Source organism: Triplophysa dalaica, chromosome 21, assembly GCF_015846415.1.
Source record: "Triplophysa dalaica isolate WHDGS20190420 chromosome 21, ASM1584641v1, whole genome shotgun sequence".
In the NCBI taxonomy this organism is placed as follows: domain Eukaryota; kingdom Metazoa; phylum Chordata; class Actinopteri; order Cypriniformes; family Nemacheilidae; genus Triplophysa; species Triplophysa dalaica.
This window is the reverse complement of record NC_079562.1, coordinates 512,658-532,914: the sequence shown is the minus strand read 5'-3', so window position 1 is coordinate 532,914 and position 20,257 is coordinate 512,658. Positions and strand designations below refer to the sequence as shown.

The following is a 20,257-nucleotide window of genomic DNA, read 5'->3' as shown; positions in this document are numbered from 1 at the left end:
GAGAGAGAGACACACACAGAGAGAGAGACACACAGTGAATTTGATGAAAAATTAATCATGAAGCTTATGTATAAGGACAAGAAATATTGAAAGTTAAAACAGAAAAATATTAATTGCGTATAAAACAATAAATACGTATTTTTCCCAGTAAAGATGTTTTCCAGTGAACTATTATACTATCGTGTTAATATTGTACATTGGCTCCTTAATAAGTAGGTCAAGAAGACTTGACAGAGTGTCTTACGATGTAATTTATTACAGTGACAGAAAAATATACCTGACCTGCACAAACTGACCACCATTTAACCAGAATAAATCGTCACTGTAAAAGCAGTTTGTGGTAAAACTGAGACAACTGCAAGTTGTCGCCTAGCAACAGTGAACAATCCCGTTTTTTACATTTCGAGCTGTCATTTTCCCAGGAATGCCGCACCACGTGACTGACCCGGCGCCTCGTGCGATACTCTTCTCTTCGATCCAAAATGGCGCCGCCGCATGGCGTTGAACCGAAGAATTCAAAGTGCCGGTTTACGGGAAATATCGAATCAGACGCGTCTCTGGATGCGCAGGTCTTATATGTTTTACTCTTCTGTATCTGCAGATGTTTAAATGAACGTGTTGTGACGATGAGAAAGCGCCGTTTGAGCAGACAGTTTGTGAACACGTGGATGTGCGCGCGTGCTCAAGGCGGATGTGAAGTTACAAATCTCGTTTAAATCTCGACAACCGATTGATTTTAAACGTATCAACGGCTCAATTATTATTTAGTTACGTGATCGACGACAAACAGGTGCAGTTTAAATGTGTTTTCTTAGTTCTGATTTCATGTGTATACGGCACGGAAACGGTTCGAAAATATACTACGGGCATTATTTTATTAAACAGGAAATTAAAAGAACTAGTATAAACTCTTTATAAAATACAAAAAAAACACAAATTACAAAATTAAATTGTCGCGATGGTAAAAAGAACGTCTCTTCTCAGGTCAGTGTTAGACACCGTTACATGTAAATGTATAACATATCAGTCTTTTGCTTGTATTTGATATATTTCTAGTGGAGTTAAAACATAACACATGTAAAAATGATTGAATAAATGAGTGAGCGAGTGAATGAATGAATGAATGAATGTGTAACTGAATCCTGTTCCTCAAGCTCGTGCTTCCGGTTGTCCAGTAGTTCAAACGTCGCTGACGTGTCTCGCGCACACGTTCTGCCTGTTCTCCAACATCAGTGCATGTGAATGAAGAACAAACAGAATCGTGTCTTTATTCATCTTTACTCTATTAAAACATCATGAAATCAAAAGACGAGTTTAATGGTGTTGAGTGTGTGGGGCAGACGACCGTTTGTTAAGTTCTGTGGTGTACTAAACATGATATATTTCATTTAAAGCTTCCCTGTAGCTCAGTGGTAAGAGCATTGGGTTAACATCGCAAGGTTGTGGGTTCGATTCCAGGGGATTGCAAATACCTATGTAAAATGTATAGGATAAAGCCATGTGAGTCGCTTCGGATAAAAGCGTCTGCCAAATGCCTAAAATGTAAGTAGATTTGAAGTGGTTAAATATTCAAGCCAAATAATATTCATCACGCAAATAAAAGACTGTTTTCTACAGTTACTAAACTGTGGTTATAGAAATGTTAATCTGTTTGCTAAAATAAACCCATGACTAAACCACAGTTTTGCTCTTGTATGATGAACAGTGAGTTAAGTTCATATATTTTTTATATTTTGACTTATAAAGATGATAGTTACTGTGGTGTTTTTCTAAAGATGTTTTGAAGCCATTGACACTATCCTTAGTCATACAAACTGAGTTAAGGCTGTAAAACTGGGTTTATACTCGATTCATTTATAGTTCTACGCCGTTGTCCGCGTTGACAGGCAATGACCACTATGTGTCAGAATCCACATGCGTGTTGCTTGTGTAACCAAGACAAGAGCTGAAGAAGAAGAAGAAGAAGAAGCAGCTCGCGTGAGAAGCATTATCAGTGATAGCAGCAAGTAAAAAGTCAATTTTGTTTCAGATTTGAGATTTTACTTATATAAATCATTCTGAAATGCGTTTGAGTAAAGATGACTCTATCGCTGAGTTTTTTGACCAGAGGGAGGGGTTCAAACAGACCAATCACATCGCTTGCGGTCCACGTAGGGTCCGGCTTGAGTTGACACGTTGTTACATTTTTGGAGAGGTGCACGTCAGGCGTAGGTCAGACGCTCAAGTATAAACTGAACTTAATACACTAGAAGACTTTTGCACAGATTTTCAGTCTGCGCCAGTCTGCAGATTTTATTGTGTAGTGTGCGATGTCTAGTTTTTCAAGTCCAATAGTGTATTGCAGCCTTAATTGTCACATGTTGGTTAAGAGGGCATCGTGTAACATCCGTATCCTTTTATACACCAAACAGTTGTCAATGAGTAATGTGTAGCTGCGACGATGAGATAAAAGTTTTGTTTTTGTTCACAGGGTGAATCTGGGAAAAGTGATTTTCCCGTCTTCGAGCTGGATGTTGAAAAGACCTCCGATGGAAGTCTGGAACCTTCCATTCTGTCCATCTTTCAGGAGAAGACTGGAGAGGTATTTCATGTCACGACTGTGTTTGTGAATCTGTGTATTTCATTTATTTGATTTCATTTTTTCTCAGCCGTACAGCCGGTTGGACGCGGAAAACGAAGCGTCGTTGCTTTCTGCTCTGACTGAGATTCTTGACAGTGTGGATGTTGAGACGTTATCACCGTTCGACACGCTGCCAGACTCTGGCATTTTTTCGCATCAGATGGTTTCAGATGACAGGGTTAGTTTGCTGATGTGTTCATGTCGATTCTCTGTTCTCTGATACTTGCATGAATTCACAGTTCATTATATTCTTGTCTGTTGATTGTGTGTAACTTGTTTCTGTAGCAGCACTTGTTTCCAGACATCAAAATCTCACAATCGCCGGTGTCAAAGTCAGGAAAAGTAAGTTTCCTTTGTTTGATCCCATTACTGAGCAGATGAATGTGCCGTATTCTCTGTAGAGTTCCTGTTCCACCCAACACATCACTGTTCTCATGAAACTCAATGTTTTGGGTTTCAAAGCAGGAAGCTGAAATGGGGTAAAACATGAGCAACAGTTGTAGGAGATTAAAGACAGCGAGAAGAATTCTCATGTGGTGTTGATCGTGTATAGTGTTAATGTTTGGTCTGGTGTTTTCCACCAGGATCTTGTCATTTCAGACAGACAGCTCCGGCCCCGTCGCCAGACTGTCACATCACAGCATACTGACGGTGAGAAGAACCTGAGACAGTCCAAGAGGCACTCCGGAAGAACCTTCCAGATCGAATCGGACCCCATGTTCCCTCAAGATGAACTTGAGTTTCTTTTAGATTTAGTAAGACACATGCACCCGTACTGCCTCAGGACTCATGGGGAGAAAGACATCAGGAACAATGACGTCCACGTGTCCTCGGATGAGGAGGAGTTTGTTGATGTTGAAGGATATGACGAACAGGAAGAGAACGTTGCAGAACTCCCAGGGAAAGACTCTGATCTTGACTCTGTATCAGAAGAAAACAACATCACATCTTTGCACAGAGATGGTAATAAGATGCCACAACGCAGCGCTTTGGTAAAGAAGAGCGAAACAAGTCGAACAAAGAAAAGAGTGAGTTTTGCTGTGCATTTAACTTTAGTTTATGAGATTCCACCCGAGGAGTTGGATTCTGATTCGCCCGGACCGTCAGCTTTGGAAGACCATGTGGATGAATGTTTCAGTCCTGGATGCGACGACCCGGAAACCTTATCCTCGAAAAGTGAGAGGATGTGTGACATCACATCCCCTCAAAAGCCCAAATCACTCAGTCTGCAGCAGTACCGTCTCCTCAGACAAAACAAACAACTTCCTCTGGATGAGAGAAGGATGGACCATCGAACTAAATGGCCCTCGCTTCTCGACATTCCCAGCGAACTTCTGCCCATCCTGCCACAGCTGACTCTCAAAACACCTCCTGATGAGAAAACAGATGCCAGGTCAAGCGAAGGTAGTCGTTCCTCCTGCAGAAACACTGCAAAAGTCAAAAGTACGGAGAGGAGGTGTGCAAATATTTGTGTTGATCCACCGAATCCCACTGTAGTGACCCTGAAGGCCAATCAACACAAGCCAACCTCAAGCACAGCCACGTCTGAGGTTCGGACCCAGCCACCCCAAACACATCCAGCAACACACGACACATCAGAACCGCTTATTTCACACTCTTTTGAATCAAAACCTGATGTTTGTTCTTCTTGTGATGATGCTCGACATCCTGAACTTGAACCTGTGACAATCACGTCAGGGTCAAAACCCCAAATGTCTTCACCTCAAATAGTCAGACAAGAAGAAGAAGAACCCATCCAGACGACAGCAGGAGAAATCGGCGAGTTTATAGTTTTTGCCGACATATGGTGTGTTTGTGTGTGTTTTGTGTTCTAACGTTGTGTTGTGTTTTACAGGAATAGAGGCCACAGACTTGACCAGCCTTCTGGAGCAGTTTGAAACACAAGGTAAGAACTATGGATGAGTACATTTTGGCCGATAACAGTTACCGATAATTCTTTAACATTGGAAGCCGATAACCGATATATTGGCCGACACACCGTATCTAAATAATAATATGAAATTCCCTAAGACTGAAACAAAAGGCAAAAGGTGTTCAACTGCATTTATTTGAAAGCATTCACTGTAGAAAACATTACTTCTCTTGTTTCCCCTGAAAATCATGTAACAAGCCTACTTTACACTAGTTAACCATTCTTTAACCGTCAACCTTTTCTGTTATATTTTTTGTTTAATAGAAAATTATAGATGTGCTTCTAGTGCAGGGGTCCTCAACCTTTGGGACCAAAAGAGCCATTTTTAACACAGGTTGTTATGCATGTAAGGTAGTAGTTACCCAGTTGCACCACTAGGTACAGTAAGTGACTGATCACGGCAGAAAGCGAGTACTGTACTGTATTTTAACAGTGAGCAGCGTGCAGCTGAAGAAGTTCAAACAGAGGAAATTATTTACATTTAGTCGACGCTTTTATCCAAAGCGATTTACAGAGATTTTGGGGAGCAACAAGCGATATGTCATACAGATTATTTATGACGCTATAATTTATCGTCCTACATTTTACTATCAATACAGATATGGCCGATAATATATCATGCATCCCTAGTAAGCGTATGTTTATTTTCACGTTGTGTGAGTGTAATTGAGAGAGAGGAACTGTATAAAAAGAGTTGGCTCTCTCTGCAGCGTGTAAAGGACAGATGACATCCACAGACAAGTGTCAGGATCTGTGGTCACCTCACAACCGGCTGATGGACCTCGGAAGTACCGCGGGTATGTTTTAAAAAGATGCCAGTAAACAGAAAGTTCAACTAAACATCTAACGTCTCTCAGCATTCATTCTCTCTCATGTGGATGTAATTCGCGACTTTTCTTCAGTGGAACACGACAGAAGATGATTTGAGAAATGTCTCTGTGGTTTTGTGTAGGGCTGTCACACGACAATTATTTGCAAAATAAAAGTTTTTGTTTACATAAAATGTGTGTGTACACTGTACGTCATAATTATGAATATATAAATACACACACATACATGTATATATTAAGAAATATTTACACATAAATATAAAAATGTATATACATATGTAATTTGTATTGTATATAAACATAAATATTTTATATATACAAATACCATTTAAAATTATACATTGATCTGTGTGTTTTTATACAGTACACACACATATTTTATGTCAACAAAAACATTTGCAAATGATTAGTCATAATTAATCATGTTACGGCCCTATTTTTGTGCTCAGTTTGGAGTTCAGTGTTGTTCGATGATCAAAATTCTTCAAAACCTCTTCTTTTGTGTTCTGAAGAAGAAAGAAACTAATACAGGTTTGACATGACGTGAGAGTGAATAAATGATGACAGAATTCTCATTTTTGGTTAAACTGTCCTGTATAACATTTCTGAGAATAAATGATTTGTATCAATGTATTTTTCTGTAGGTCTGACACCACCAGCGACGCCTCCACATCAGACGTGTAAACGACTTCTACCAGTCAAAGGGACGAAACATGAATCGATGAAGCCGTCACCCAGTAAAACCATTCAGATTATTGACCCTCGTCCCCTACCGCCCAGCAAAACTCACTCAAAGCCTCCGTTGCCCTGCTTCACTCCTACACTGAGCCCAAATCGGGCGTGTATAGATCACGATTACTGCAGCACCTCATACACTGATACACGTGTGCCGTCGAAGGCTCGATTAGATGACAGGACGGAGCATCTGTCTGGATCGGTTCTGCTGTCTCCAGACACCTCGCCCTGCAGGACGGATGGTTTTGAGTCCTTACAGTTTTCCTCACGGTCTCCCAGCCCTCAGGACCGGGGCAGGACGCGGAGGCGGGGTTACAGCGACAGCTACCAATGTTCAAACTCCAGTTCAAGATCGTCTTGCTCATCTTGTTCTTCATCCTCATCGTCGTCTTCTCGTTCCAGATCTCGCTCGCCAGCTAGAAAAAGGTCAATATAAGTCGTCACCCCACAGAAGTAGAGCTGGACAATAAAGCCCAGAAAAGCATTTAAATGATTGTGACTATCATGGATTATTTTCAGGTGTCGGCTCAGGCATTCTGGGAGCAGCTCCTCCTCACGCTCTAGTTCACGGTCGCCTTCTCACTCCCCTCCACGCAAGCGTATACGACACTGTACCAGATCACGATCCCGATCTTTATGTCGCTCGGGTTCTGGGTCCAGGTCACCTAAAAATTGGAACGAGGATCGATGCAGATGGCAAAGGTTAGTGTGAGCGCAACCTTAATGGATTGACTCCAGTTTATCTTCTTCACTGAATGCGATAATGTCATCGTGTGTCTTCATAGATCGAGGGAGTTGAACCGCCACCGCAGACAGGAAGAGGCTCATAAAATGTGTCAACAGAAAGCTATCGTAGGTGTCCAAACATTCACCTCTCTGTTATCGGAATGAACTGTCTTGTGATGTTAGTTCCTCATTATCTCCAGGAGGAGCGCAGGGTGGTGTATGTGGGTGGAATCCGTGCAAGTATGCTGCCCTCTGACCTCAAAGAAAGATTTTCACTCTTTGGGAAGGTTGAGGATAGTACAGTGCACATCAGGACTCATGGGTAAGATTTACTGTGATACAAACTGTAAGAGCTTTGGCTTTGCTCATATGAAGCATGTTGACGTTAATATCTCACGATTATTCTCTCTTTCAGAGATAACTTCGGTTTTGTTACGTATTACAATACAGACGACGCTTTCGCAGCCATCGAGAACGGAAGCAGACTGAGGCGTGCGGATGAGCATCCGTTCGACATCTGCTTCGGTGGTCGACGGCAGTTCTGCAAGTCTGACTACGCAGATTTAGGTCGGTTGTTGAGTTATTATAGGATGTGCTTAGTTCTCCATTTATTCATCATTGGAGTTTGGGTTCCTCGCCACAGCAGGGCAGTGTTGGCTTGCTCACCGCGAGACTGCATTTATTTATTAGATATTATTTATTAGAATGGTCTTGCTTGGTCTGTAAACACCATGCACTGTCCTGTGTTTTAACTTTTTTTGTTTTTCTTATTTGCTCCTGTAATTAATTTATTGAATTGAATAGATCACAAAAAAAAGAAAATTCTGTCATCGTTTACTCACCTTCAGATAGTTTCAAACGTATGTACATTTCCTTGTTCTGTTAAACACAAAGGAAGATATTTGTAAGAATGTGAGCCATTTTCAGTTCTGTGATTGTGTTCTACCATAGTATGTTTTTTTTTTCAAATCTTTTTTGTTCTTTTGAACACAAAGTGAGATTTTGTGAAGAATATATAATTATGTCACAGAATTGAAAATTGCTAACATTCTTCTAAATATCTTTCTTCATTTAAACAGGGTATGAAATGACATGAGGCTGTGTGAATAATTACAGAAGTTTCATTTTTGGATGCACTTTATCTCACTTTGATACTCTGTGTGTCCTTTAGATTCCAGCAGGGACATTAACCGTGTGTCCAGTGACTCGCTGGACTTTGATACGCTGTTGAGACAGGCCCAGAGAGGAAACAGGAGGTGACAGGAAGAAGAGATGAACTGAGATTCACCTGCTGAAGACATCAGTCTGAGATCAGTCTGCTGTTGTACACATCAGATCAACATCTCATTACTGGTTTCCAGTATATCACATGTTTAAAGCACTTTCACATCTGGAACACGTTCTATAAAGGTTTTCTTTGTCAGAAACACCTGCACATCAATTCACTAAACTGAAGTAAGGTTCACCTCCTGACAGTCAAATCTTTCTGTTGAAGGACTTTTAATGTACATATGAATGACATTACAAGAATAATTGTTAAAGAAGAAAATTCAACTTGTGTATTGTTCATCGGTTTAAATATATGAAGTGTATAGTGTGGGTATTTTATAGTTATACCAAAAACTTTCTTTCCTCTGTCCTGGTTGTAATGAGGTTACTTTACATGAATAAAAATGCTTTACATATTCATGCCTGAAGTCTCTTTTTTAACAAATCATGGTTTTGCATAAGGGATTAGTCGATTTATACTCCTAAACATATCATGGTTGATAAAGGACCAAACTGGCAATAAATTAATATAAACAATAATACGAAAATAAATAAATTACTTAATTAAACGAATACAATTCTTAATCAAGTTTACTGATTTTTTTAAATGTATTTTTGGGTTTGTCCTTGAATATTTTCTATAATCGATATTTTTTCTATAGCGTCATTCTTTATTATTACATTTGTTTAAACGTTTTGTTAACGTATTTTTCCGTGATTATTTACACGAGTGAACCTCGCAGACTTTTTCCTCATAAAATGAATCTACGAGAAGCTCCAGTCGTGTTATTTTGTGACATACAGATATTTAAAGTGTGTGTCCTAACCTTCAAGACATTAAATGATGTATTTTTGTAATTGTCTTAATGTTGTGTAGCACTTTCATACCTCGCTCGAGCTCTTCACTCCTCAAAGCGGCAGCAGTCACGAGCTCGCGCTGGTGGGCGTGGCTTCACTGACAGGAGTGAAGTGCGCGTGCGCGCTTAGTACACGAGCACAATAAGGAAATGGGAGAGATTCTAAACATAAACATTAATCCAGACGGCAGTTTGTCAGGCGATCGAGGAGAGACATCGACACAGAGCTGAAGACGAGCTGTCATCTGATCGATCACATTATATTCATCATTAAATCATGTCAGAGAAATCCAAGATCTTCCTGAGCGGTGTAGTCGAGGGTGAGTGCACGAAAATACACACGTGACACATGTATACAAGATATCATTACTTTAAATGAATATATGAATGAATGCGATCAGTGTGCACGTAAAGGAGATCGATAGATCCAGGTTTATATATTGTATTCACCTTATTAATCAGGTTATTGTTTGTTTTTATTGTTGTATTAGCATATATACTTTATGTGTAATGCTCTGGCAGTATTGTAACTAAACACTATCATGCCAAAAAAGTACCTTTACATTGAGAATCACAGATATGTATAAATTGAGATAGAAAGAGAAACATACACAAAAGATGTTGAAAGTATACTGGTTCAACTGGTATTTCATTGCATGTGTTCTTGTTCTCTATTTTACGATCATCATGTTAAAGCATCTCAGCTGATTTTGCTCTGTTAAAAGTGACCTTTGTGTTTTTTAGGGTTTTATGGACGGCCGTGGACTATGAACCAGAGGATGGAGCTCTTCAGGAGGTAAAGAAACTGAAGACTGATATCAGCTCTCTCTCATCATGTGTTATCTGATAAGTGCTGATGTTTATCTCACGCTGGTATACTGTGTGTTTGTTGTCATATATCTAGGGAGGAGAAATGGGGATTGAACACTTATCTGTACGCCCCGAAAGATGATTATAAACACAGAATGTACTGGAGAGATCTTTATTCTCTGGAAGAAGCAGGTGAGGAACGAGTGAAAGTCCCTCTCGCACTTTACCATTCTCATGACTCCTTTATCGTGTCTTTCAGATCAACTGATGGCTCTCATCTCCGCTGCTAAGGAGCATTGTGTTGAGTTCATCTACGCCATCTCTCCGGGTCTGGACATCACCTTCTCCAACCCTAAAGAGGTGGCAGCGCTGAAGAGAAAACTGAGCCAGGTGTGTGTCTGACATCAGTCAGATTGAGGTGAAGAAACTCTCTCGCTGTGATTTTATCTCCGTCACATGTGTGTTTTTCGAGGGCAGGTTAGTGAGTTTGGCTGTCGCTCGTTCGCGCTGCTGTTTGACGACATCGAGGCAGAAATGTGTGGGGCAGATAAAGAAGCTTTCAGCTCATTCGCTGATGCTCAAGTGTCCATCACCAATGAAGTGTTTCAGCACCTGAAGGAGCCGCAGATCTTCCTCTTCTGTCCCACAGGTATGTTGACACATTCTTCGATCTATTGGTACTAGACTTTGTACGCCTCAGCGACACCCAGGACTGAGGGTCTTCGCCAACACAGCGCCACCTATGGGACGGAAGATAAAAAATTTGGCTATTTTTGCTCGTCGCTTTTGAAATGTTTTCTCTTGTTTCTGTAGATTACTGCGCTGCGTTCTGCACTCCTAGTGTCCAACTATCCAAGTATTTAAACACGGTCGGAGAGAAACTCCATCCGGGAGTCGACGTCCTCTGGACAGGTGAAATCATCTACTGATAGACACATAAACATCTCTAAACTTTGCAAACTTTTAAATGGAAACATACGACCCATATCATCTGTTCATATCATTGTGCTCCATTGTTTTTTTCATTCTCGTCAGGGCCAAAGGTCGTGTCGAATGACATCAGTGTGGCGTCCATCGATGAGGTGTCTGCTGTTCTCAAGAGACCGCCGGTGATTTGGGACAACATTCATGCCAATGATTACGACCCACAGAGAATCTTTCTGGGACCATTCAAGAACCGCCCGGCAGAACTGATCCCTAAACTCAGAGGAGTTCTCACAAACCCCAACTGTGAATTCGAGCCCAATTTGGTTGCGGTTCACACGCTGGCCACCTGGTGCAAGTCCGGCCCCGGACAGAAAGATGTCTCCATGGGTAACGTAGTCATGCACGTGTCTCAATATCGTGTCACATCATCTGCCATTCATTGACATCTGATATATTCATTCACAGATGGTGAAGATCAAAGTTCCGACTACGACCCCCATGAGGCTCTGCAGCTGGCGCTCACTGAATGGTTGCTTGAGTTCGGTAGAGCAGATTCCCCCGACGGTAAGAACTGAACTCTTGTGTGATTTCTGTGTCTGTGGCCGGCGCCGAATCTCAACGTCTGTCATCTGCAGACTCTCCATCCCGCAGCGCTCGCTCTAAACGAGAGGCGTCTGATGAAGAACCCATGCAGACGGACGGGCATGTTCCCGGACCCAAAGACAACCCGCTGTACACGGCCGAACCGCTGACGCTGGAGGATCTCACCCTGCTCTCGGAGCTCTTCTATCTGCCGTATGAACACGGCCCGACCGCCGTAGCCATGTTGAACCAACTCCACTGGCTCCGCAGCAACAGCGCCGTCGCCACGACCGGTGCCGTCACATCCGAATGTGAAAAGGTCGGCGAGATAATGTCGAGTTTATTCTGTAAAAGCATTGAAATGACAGCATCCGGACTACCGAATCTTTGCGTGTTTGTGTTTTCCTGCAGGTTATCGAGTGGCGTCAGAGAGCCGAGAAGTTTGATGACATGTGTGCCGCTGTCGTTCAGATGTTCAACAGACTGTCAAACGTCCCAAACAGACGGATCCTCTACGACCTCTACAACTACATCTGTGACATCAAGAGCGGAGTCTCTCTGGCCAGAGCCTTCGTCAAAACACTCGGTACATTCTCTAGACATCAAACTGAAATACATAATAAAAGTCTCTGATACACATAATGAACACTATTCTCAGGAGGTGGAACCCCTCACCCGTGCATGATTATAAATGATGATCCTGAGCCGTGGGGTTTCAGAGGAGGTCTTTCTGGAGAGTTCCAGGTACACTTAAACACTGACCTGAAATCTGTGACCTGTGACCTCTTCACTTCCTCATGATGCATGTGTTGTTTAGAGAATGCTGCCGTGTCATGGCAACAGAGATCTGTTCCGCACTCCTCCTGCAACACGCGTGTACACCATCCGCCCGAGTACTGCTGAAGATCAGGTCACAAACACACACACTCCACATGTTAACATCACAGTGTGACCGTGTCACTGATTGTCAATGATAAGTGTGTGTGTATCACAGCTGGCGGTGATGAAGCTCTTTAAAGAAATGAATGCTGAAACACAACAGAGCGTGGAGCTGATTGGAGACAGGCGAGTGTCTTGATCTGAATTTAAGACATTTTAATGTTCAGCTTTTAAATGTAGTTCTGCTCCTGACGCATCTGTGATGATGTGTGTTTTGGTGTCAGGCTGGTGGAGGGTCTCGTGCCGTCCACCTCAAACTGTAACGTGATTCTAGAGGATGAGACTGGTCTCTGCGGTTACGTGTTTGCTCTCGCCGATGCTAAATCTCTCATGACTAAAGCTCAGGTGCTGAACTCTCAAACACAAATTACTGGAGACATACAGCTCCTGTTTTTAACCTTCATATCTGTTTGCTTTCTTCAAGTATCCAGAAGCAATGCTGCGTGATTTCCCATCCGTCATGAGCGTTCAGATCCACCCGAAGGTTCCTGACCCCACGTTAGCCAAGCGTCTGATTGGACAAGTGTTGTCATCGCTGAGAGAGAGCGGTGAGTTTAACAGCACAGGATCATTAACATCAAACAGATCAGTTTTTGATCAGTATCTGTCATTGCGTGTCACAGGTTCTCAAGGGGTTTACTTAGAGTTCAGGTCCAATGACAGAAGAATGATGGACTTCCTCAAGACGCTCAACTTCTTCCATGTGCTCAGAGTCGAAGGGCTTCCGGCCAACCTGGTTGTTATGGGAACTAAACTATGACATCATCTACATTTAAATGATAAAACCTCCAGTTGATTCAAATCATGTTTATTTAATTATGTAAAAAATTTCTAGAGTGTTTGATCTTTGCTTTAAACTGCGAATGTCACTCGTTATGATTTTAAAATCTGTATTAAATAAAAAAATATATAACAAAACATCAACATTTCTTGAATATTAAGTCTTTATTTGCATATTTAATTGAATATGCATGCCTGAGACATAAAGTATTATCTTTTCATTAATGTCAGAAATCAATGACATTAAATCATATAAAATTCTTCAGTGTAGTTCATACACTATAAAACCCTAAAACCAAACACTAAAATATAAATATATTTAGAGGTTTTGCATTCTACACACAAAATGGTTGATATCTCTTTTAAATGAAGACACTTATTGCATTTTCCAATGCATATGTTTGGGTTAGAGTCTCAATTATTGCATGTAGTTCCCTGAGATCCTGTAGTAAAATCTTCAACATGTGACGTCACTGTCCTTATGTGTTAATGTCCTGTCAATCAATATACACTAGAAATGATTACATTTCTTCCATTTTGCTCACGGCATCTTGGGTGACAGGTGTCTGCTCGGGTAAGACTGCTCGACAACTCCACGAACAATCCACTGAGTTCATTTCACACCAGCACATTCACTCTCAGTCTATATAAACTCCAGACCCTCAAACTTGACGTCTCCGATTTTAGTTTCGGGCAGAAGGACGCGGCCGTCCAGTGTGAAGGCGGTGATGTAGGTGGCGATCCGCCCCGCGTCCTCCTCTGATTTCAGCGCTACTATAATCTGATCATCTGTGTCCGGGACGAACTTGAAGGAGGAAAATCCGTGGGTGAGATTTAAAGGGCCGACGCGGGACATGGAGATCTGACCAAAGTCAGATGAGCATCTCAGCATGAGGTTCGTGCCGCGGCGCTCGTCCGCCGTCTCGTCGTAACGTTCGGAACTTGCACGGCGTGGGAGAAAGAACCAGCGCTGCAGCCGCTCGCTCCAGGCGGCCGATTCGTGGATAAGATAACCTGAGACGAAAATGAGAAAAACAATTTTAATAATAATTAAAAAAAAGTAAATGTTCGGCCCAAACATCTAAATGGCCAATCAGCACACAGCAAACTCTCGTGGCTCCTCCCACAGAAACGCACTCACCTGGCGGGTTGATCCCAGCTGCCCTTTTGAGCGAGTTATAATGCGGCACCCAATTCTCATGTTCCACGTCTCCATGGAAACCGATCACCTTCACCCACTCGGGATTATTGTTGACAAACTCGCCGGTGATGGTCGTCCATTCCTTCCCAAGGCCACCGACATACAGACGCTCATCTTTCACAGCCATCCACTCAGCTTTGAAACCTGACAAGAAATCAAAATCTATTTTAATTCTTCTAGAGCAAATGTAAAAATACGGAGATATGTTTTGAGCATCGTCAACATCTAGCTGGGAATGCACTGTTCTGAGAGCAGTTTTGGGTCACATAAAACATGACAGAAATATAAAATAATCAGCTGGAACTATACTATAAAAGTTAACGAAACTAAAACAACTATTAATTATGTAGCATGAAAAAAAATCATGAAAGCAAATAAACAAAATGGCAAAAAAAGTTGTTGTTACAGTCCTTTAGTACCTTTAGAAACGCTGCCATCTCCGTCAGGCAGTATGACCCACGGCACGGCCCGATCACCCTCTATACGGTACACCACACCCGTCCGGTCATCTACACTGTACAGATGACCGTTAAAAGTCACCAGCTCAGACAGCTCCATGCCCCGCCCCTTCTCTGACAGATGACTTTCCAGGACCACCTTGTCTTCGTCCCACTCCACAGACACCCTGTCACCGCTGTCAGACACCAGCAGGTGTCCTCGTTTCAGGTAACTGAACCACGTGTTGTTCTTCCTGCTTTGCGAGTTGGTGTCCAGATCGGCTATCACTCCGATCCGGTAGCGGATCCCGTCAGCCGTGTGTTCCGGGGGACTGAGCGGGTACGTGTCATTGTAACCGGACCCCAAGGATGCGGCGGCCGCCATGCCACGGGACACCTCCCGGCCGGATCTGATGCCCGAGCTGTAGTCGCTGGAGTCTGTAAGTGTATGGTGCACGTAGAAGAGCAGAGCCAGGGTCAGCAGGGCCACCACTGTAATGGCCCGCCATCTGAAGCGGAAGCGGGGGTCAGGACCTGTGCTGGCGATGGAGGAGAACATGGAGACGCCGTGAACAGGTTCAGGTGTGGAGGAGTCACGGCTCGCTGTTGACACAGAAATCATCTGAATTAAAAAAAATCTGACGATATACAAAACTACAGAATGAGAAGTCATGAAGAGTCTGTCTGGTGATCAACGTTGCACGCTAAAATACTTCAGTCCAGAAACAATGCTCAGAAATGACAAAGTTACCCACAGCAGCGCGAAAGACTGAGAGAATACCAAGACAGGCTTATTTCATCAAATATTCATTTTAAACCGACGCTTAAATACACGTAAAACCTCTTTTCTTTGCAGTATTCAACATCAGAGCACATATTTATGAAAAAACTTAGCGCAAAGAGTTGCTTCTGGTGACAAAATTCTTAGAAATGTGGACGTTCACAGAAAAGATCCTAGTAAGGAAAAATATATAAATAAAGCATCTTAACCCTTAAAAGAGCTCTTAAGGTCAAAAATTGTTAGGAGTAGCGAGGAGGACTTTATCATTTCTTTAGCAGCAGAGAAAATGGACGAAACACGTAAAGTGAAAAGAAATGTGTAGCAATGCATGACTCTCTCCATAATACTTTCAAGGTTTGTTTAATGTGTTCAACATTAGTTTTGGTTTTCTTGTACAGCTGCTTTGATGCAAAGCAAAATGTTAAAGCGCTAACGTATATTAAATTTAATTGAATGACAGCGAGTTAACAAGACACAACACATAAGATCGTGCAGGGTTCATGTTTGTGATCGATCGTAATAGAGACACACTAACATCACGCTAACATCTCCAACACAGTGCAGAAAAGCCATAGTGCCAGAAATAGAAGAAATCATATTTACATATTTGGCCACTGGAGAAATGCAGCTGTGCAGTAGAGATGATTTGGTTCTGTCACAAACGTCAATAATGATCACACAAACAATTACAGCATGTACACAAACTTACTGTGTCACTGTTCATTTTCTATCAAATATGTTGATATTAACAGCATGAACAAATATATATATATATATAGATATACACACATAACAGCATGAACAAATGCTATATATATATATATATAGTGCATGTGTGTGCAAGAATATTGTAGAACTGAAAAAAATTGTTATGCAATTTCGAACGAACGACCCCATACTTAACAGCACCCTTTTTTCCTTCTTGGCCAACCAACCAATCACACTCTCTAAAAGACTGTGTCATCCATAGCAACGGGGTCAGCCCCGCCTCCTCACCAAGATATACTCTATCCTCTTTTCCTTGCTCAGAGTTTCTCTCAGACTGATCCGGAATGACTTTTAAGCCAAGACTCCTACGGTGACATTTTCAAGCTAAATTAAGATCTTTCTTAGAGGAGTCTTAGAAGCTTTAAGTATACGGGTGCAGATCTTTTTCTTCTTTTGACCTGTTTGTCAGATCTGGTGTACTGAATGAGCTCATGATTGACAGACACGTGATCTGTGTACTCGGCTCGAGAGTTTCTCTGATATCTGCTCAATGAACCCTTAACGCTTCTAACGTGACACTTTAAATCATTCTCCAACCTGCAGTGAAAAATCTCTTGAAGGAATCAGTATGTGTAGCACAAGTCAAAACACAAACATGTAAATATCTTTTGCCTACCAAAATACACACCTATTTCATGTCATAAGTGTACACTACATTAGGGCTCCTCGATTATGACAAACATTTATTTTGGCCAATATTGAGATCCCGATTATTTAACAGGATTACTCATTAACAGTGTTGTGTAACTTAATCTAGAAAAGTAATGAATTACTAGTTACATTTTCAATAGTGTCATTACATTACTGCAAAACGACTCTCTCCAAAAAAGTATTTAATGACTTATTTCTATCTATATCCTACATCAACTTTGATTCAAGGATAGACATGAAACTGCTTATTTAATTTATTAAAATAAATAACTACATTAATTATTCTTATTAACTGACCAAAGTATACAAATGTGAGAAAGATACATTAAAGCAGGGTTGTCCAAAGTCAGTCCTGGAGGGCCTGTGTCCTACAAAGTTTAGCTTCAACCCTAATCAAACACACCTGAACATCTAATCAAAACTTTCAAACAGGTGTGTTGAGCCAAGTTGGAGCTAAACTCTGCAGGACTGTAGCCCCCCAGAACCGACATTGGACACCCCTGCATTAAAGCATACATTTTAAAGTTAGAATCATAATTTTGATGTCATTTCCACTATTAAATATATAACACAGTATTAAGTTCAATTACATCAGAATAGATATATATATTATAGAATAACTGTAATTAAATAAAAGAAAAAATAAGAGTAATCCCTTACTTCACTTTTCCAAGGGTAAAGTAATTAAATTACAGTAACTCGTTATTTGAATATTTTGTTTCAGTGATATTTGATGGCCAAAATTGACAATTCATTTTCAATTAATTACACAGCCCTACACAACATTAGTGGTAATGTACAATAAACAAACACTAATAAAACAACAACACCATACCTGTCTGAGACACTCGTGAAATACTCAACACAACGTTTAATGAGTCGTATGAATCATAACAACACGCTTCATTACACACACACACACACACACACACACAACATCTGCATTCATGATCACAAAAACACACAACACTTTACTTCATCCACACAATCACAGACATCTTTATGTAACCACGGCTTCTTCACTCGATCTCATGGATCTTACTCCTGGTTACTACATGCCAGAAACAGAGGATCATTAGATCAAATAATAGATAATCATCCAAACAGAATCGTTCTTTCAGTTCTTACACTCTCACAGTGTGTGTGTCACGTTCATCATAGAACTAAAGAGTCATTCTCACCTCGTCTTCTCTCCCTCATGTCTGACGTCTTTCTCTTTCTGATGTGAGTTTTCACGTAAAGCCTTTCTCTGTCAGCGTCTCATGAGATCACTGAACCTCGCAACGGTGACACGGCAAAAAAACTCAAGAGAGCGAACCCTTACCAACACACAAGAAGCCACTGATGGTTCTGTGTCACAGGTTACACATGAACATGTTCTCAGTGAAAGTCCAGAGTTTCTGATCCGCAAGGGTTCATTGTGTAATTGTGTGTTTGTTAATCTGAGGTTGAGTCTCAGCGGCTCATGAAGATTTGTTTGAATGGAAATGAACACCAGTGAGAGTGAACACGCTGTTCTTTCTGCTCAAACTCACTATATGACAGAAGTGAACTCTCAAACCAAACATGTTACTTGATCTGTCACTCATTCAATCAATCATTAACAAACAATACACAAACACATCACATAAACACAAATGAAATATAAAAGTAAATGATCTGTTAGGCCTAATAAAGAGCATGTTTAATTCATGAGAATGGTTGTTTAGTTGTGTTCTAGCAGTGATGGCATGTTGCTTTTAAATATCATTTATAAACGATGATTGTGAATGTGACCTCAAAAAAACAAAATGTATTAAGAGTCATTTTGTATTCATATGTTTCACCTTTGGTATAAACTGGTATACATCAAATCAAAAGCAAATCACTTTAAAACACGAAGTAGTTTTACAAAATACATAACTAAAGTTTTCACCAATAAAATATATAACACTACGTTTTACTACGAAATGATTTGTAATTATATAGTCAAGTCAGATTTATTTCTATAGCGCTTTATTTGTATTGTATCAAAGCAGCTTTAGCCCATAAAAAAATAAAGTAAAACAGATGTTGGCCAAACATAGAATAAATAAAGACAAACCCAACCCTAACGTACACTGGAAAGCTTTCCGCAACATCTCGCGAGACCCGAGCAAAAAGTCTCATGATCCATATCCAGAACATGATGGGATATGATAAGCGAAGCGATATTCAAGCCAGTGTGGGTTTAGTGTGTGTTAAACGCCCTGTGGCATTGTTAAGACATTGGACACACAAGTATTTGGACACAGCCAAAGAAGAGCTTTATTGCCAAGTGTTCTTGCACACACAAGGAATTTTATTTGGTGTTGGAAGCATCTAGATTATGAGGGCAAACGAATTTTTAAAAGACCCACAGTAATAAACTATTTAAAATAAACGCTGCAATATTTCATGAAAAAATAGGCATTGTCATTTTTTATTTCATTGGGACTTTAAACTGAAATTCAAAGCTAAAGACTTGAGGTAAAAAGTTACTTCAATTTGTTTACTTAAATATTTAATTTCACTACGCCATAAAATGTTTTATCTTTTATAAATCATTACGTTTGTCTGTGTTCTTATTTAATATATTAAAAACCTCACCATTAACCGGAAGTGTCCCGATGTGCGCATGCGCTGCTCTTGGAGCGAGCTGCTTTATTTACGATTCACTCCCTCCACTAAAAACCCTTAAAAACGAGATTAAATCACTGCGTGTTTATCTGACCCGCTGTGTTTCTGGAAGATTCGTTGGTTATTAATGTACTGACGCATAGTTAACACAACAGCTTCAGAAAACTCGCCTCAATATCGCTGTTAAACTGCTAACGTTACATTGTTTAAACCAACAATCTCGCATTGGCTGCGTTAACACGATTATATATGATATATAAACTCAAACTCACTGTAGTTCTCCAGTTCCGGTGATTTATTTTATCCAGTCCGGTGTTATTTCACCCGCGATTCATCCCGTGAGAAACGTTGTAACCCTCCGCCCGGGTGCCAACAAACCGGCTGCACCGAAACTCTCCTCACAGCCCCGCCCGCCTAATGAATATTAATGACGTAGTGCCACGTTCGGCGAATATGCCTATATGATTGGATGAGCGAAGACGTCACGAACCTTGCATTCCGACGGTTCATAAATATTAATTGAGTTATTTTATCTCCGGTTCCTGTTCGCGTCATCTGATAAAATGTATAACCGAACGTTTGCCACAGATTATGATTTGCGCGTTAGATGTTAAAGTTGATTTTAAATGATGCTAAGAAAACAACAATAAGTCGCGTTTGCGCTCTGTCTTTGTGTCATTGATGGAACACATGATTTGTGTCCCACTACTTTTCCACACAGAGACTGTATTGTGTTAATAGAACAGTTCCTCTATTGACAGACTCTTGTATCAG

General features: G+C 40.9%; 3 protein-coding genes across 4 annotated transcripts; 2 read left to right on the top strand and 1 right to left on the bottom strand.

Moving 5' to 3' along the window:
• The first annotated feature begins 293 nt into the window (after positions 1-293).
• Positions 294-8,521, top strand: LOC130410134 (peroxisome proliferator-activated receptor gamma coactivator-related protein 1-like). The gene is made up of 13 exons (XM_056734617.1): positions 294-569; positions 2,471-2,581; positions 2,649-2,798; positions 2,906-2,962; positions 3,205-4,399; positions 4,476-4,526; positions 5,264-5,350; positions 6,028-6,544; positions 6,638-6,820; positions 6,904-6,970; positions 7,045-7,166; positions 7,260-7,411; positions 8,016-8,521. Exons 1-13 carry the CDS (start codon positions 483-485, stop codon positions 8,102-8,104), a joined length of 2,868 nt encoding a protein of 955 aa, XP_056590595.1. The 5' UTR covers positions 294-482; the 3' UTR covers positions 8,105-8,521.
• Positions 8,522-9,072: 551 nt separating this feature from the next.
• Positions 9,073-13,152, top strand: ogal (O-GlcNAcase like). Its single transcript, XM_056734619.1, has 16 exons — positions 9,073-9,290; positions 9,715-9,766; positions 9,875-9,972; positions 10,040-10,170; positions 10,258-10,429; positions 10,594-10,692; positions 10,816-11,094; positions 11,173-11,271; positions 11,343-11,608; positions 11,701-11,875; positions 11,948-12,033; positions 12,107-12,199; positions 12,284-12,354; positions 12,453-12,573; positions 12,653-12,776; positions 12,852-13,152. The coding sequence occupies exons 1-16, from the start codon at positions 9,248-9,250 to the stop codon at positions 12,986-12,988; spliced, it is 2,046 nt and encodes a 681-aa protein (XP_056590597.1). The 5' UTR covers positions 9,073-9,247; the 3' UTR covers positions 12,989-13,152.
• A 2-nt stretch (positions 13,153-13,154) lies between these two features.
• On the bottom strand, positions 13,155-20,096 carry cant1b (calcium activated nucleotidase 1b). 2 transcript variants are annotated; one of them, XM_056734622.1, is made up of 4 exons: positions 19,756-20,096; positions 14,629-15,249; positions 14,150-14,353; positions 13,155-14,022 (listed from the first exon to the last, which is right to left on the bottom strand). In XM_056734622.1, the coding sequence occupies exons 2-4, from the start codon at positions 15,203-15,205 to the stop codon at positions 13,652-13,654; spliced, it is 1,152 nt and encodes a 383-aa protein (XP_056590600.1). In that variant the 5' UTR covers positions 15,206-15,249; positions 19,756-20,096; the 3' UTR covers positions 13,155-13,651. The 2 variants fall into 2 exon arrangements, with proteins under 2 accessions (XP_056590600.1, XP_056590599.1); XM_056734621.1 differs by lacking the exon at positions 19,756-20,096 and adding an exon at positions 18,028-18,394.
• Between the last annotated feature and the right edge of the window lie 161 nt (positions 20,097-20,257).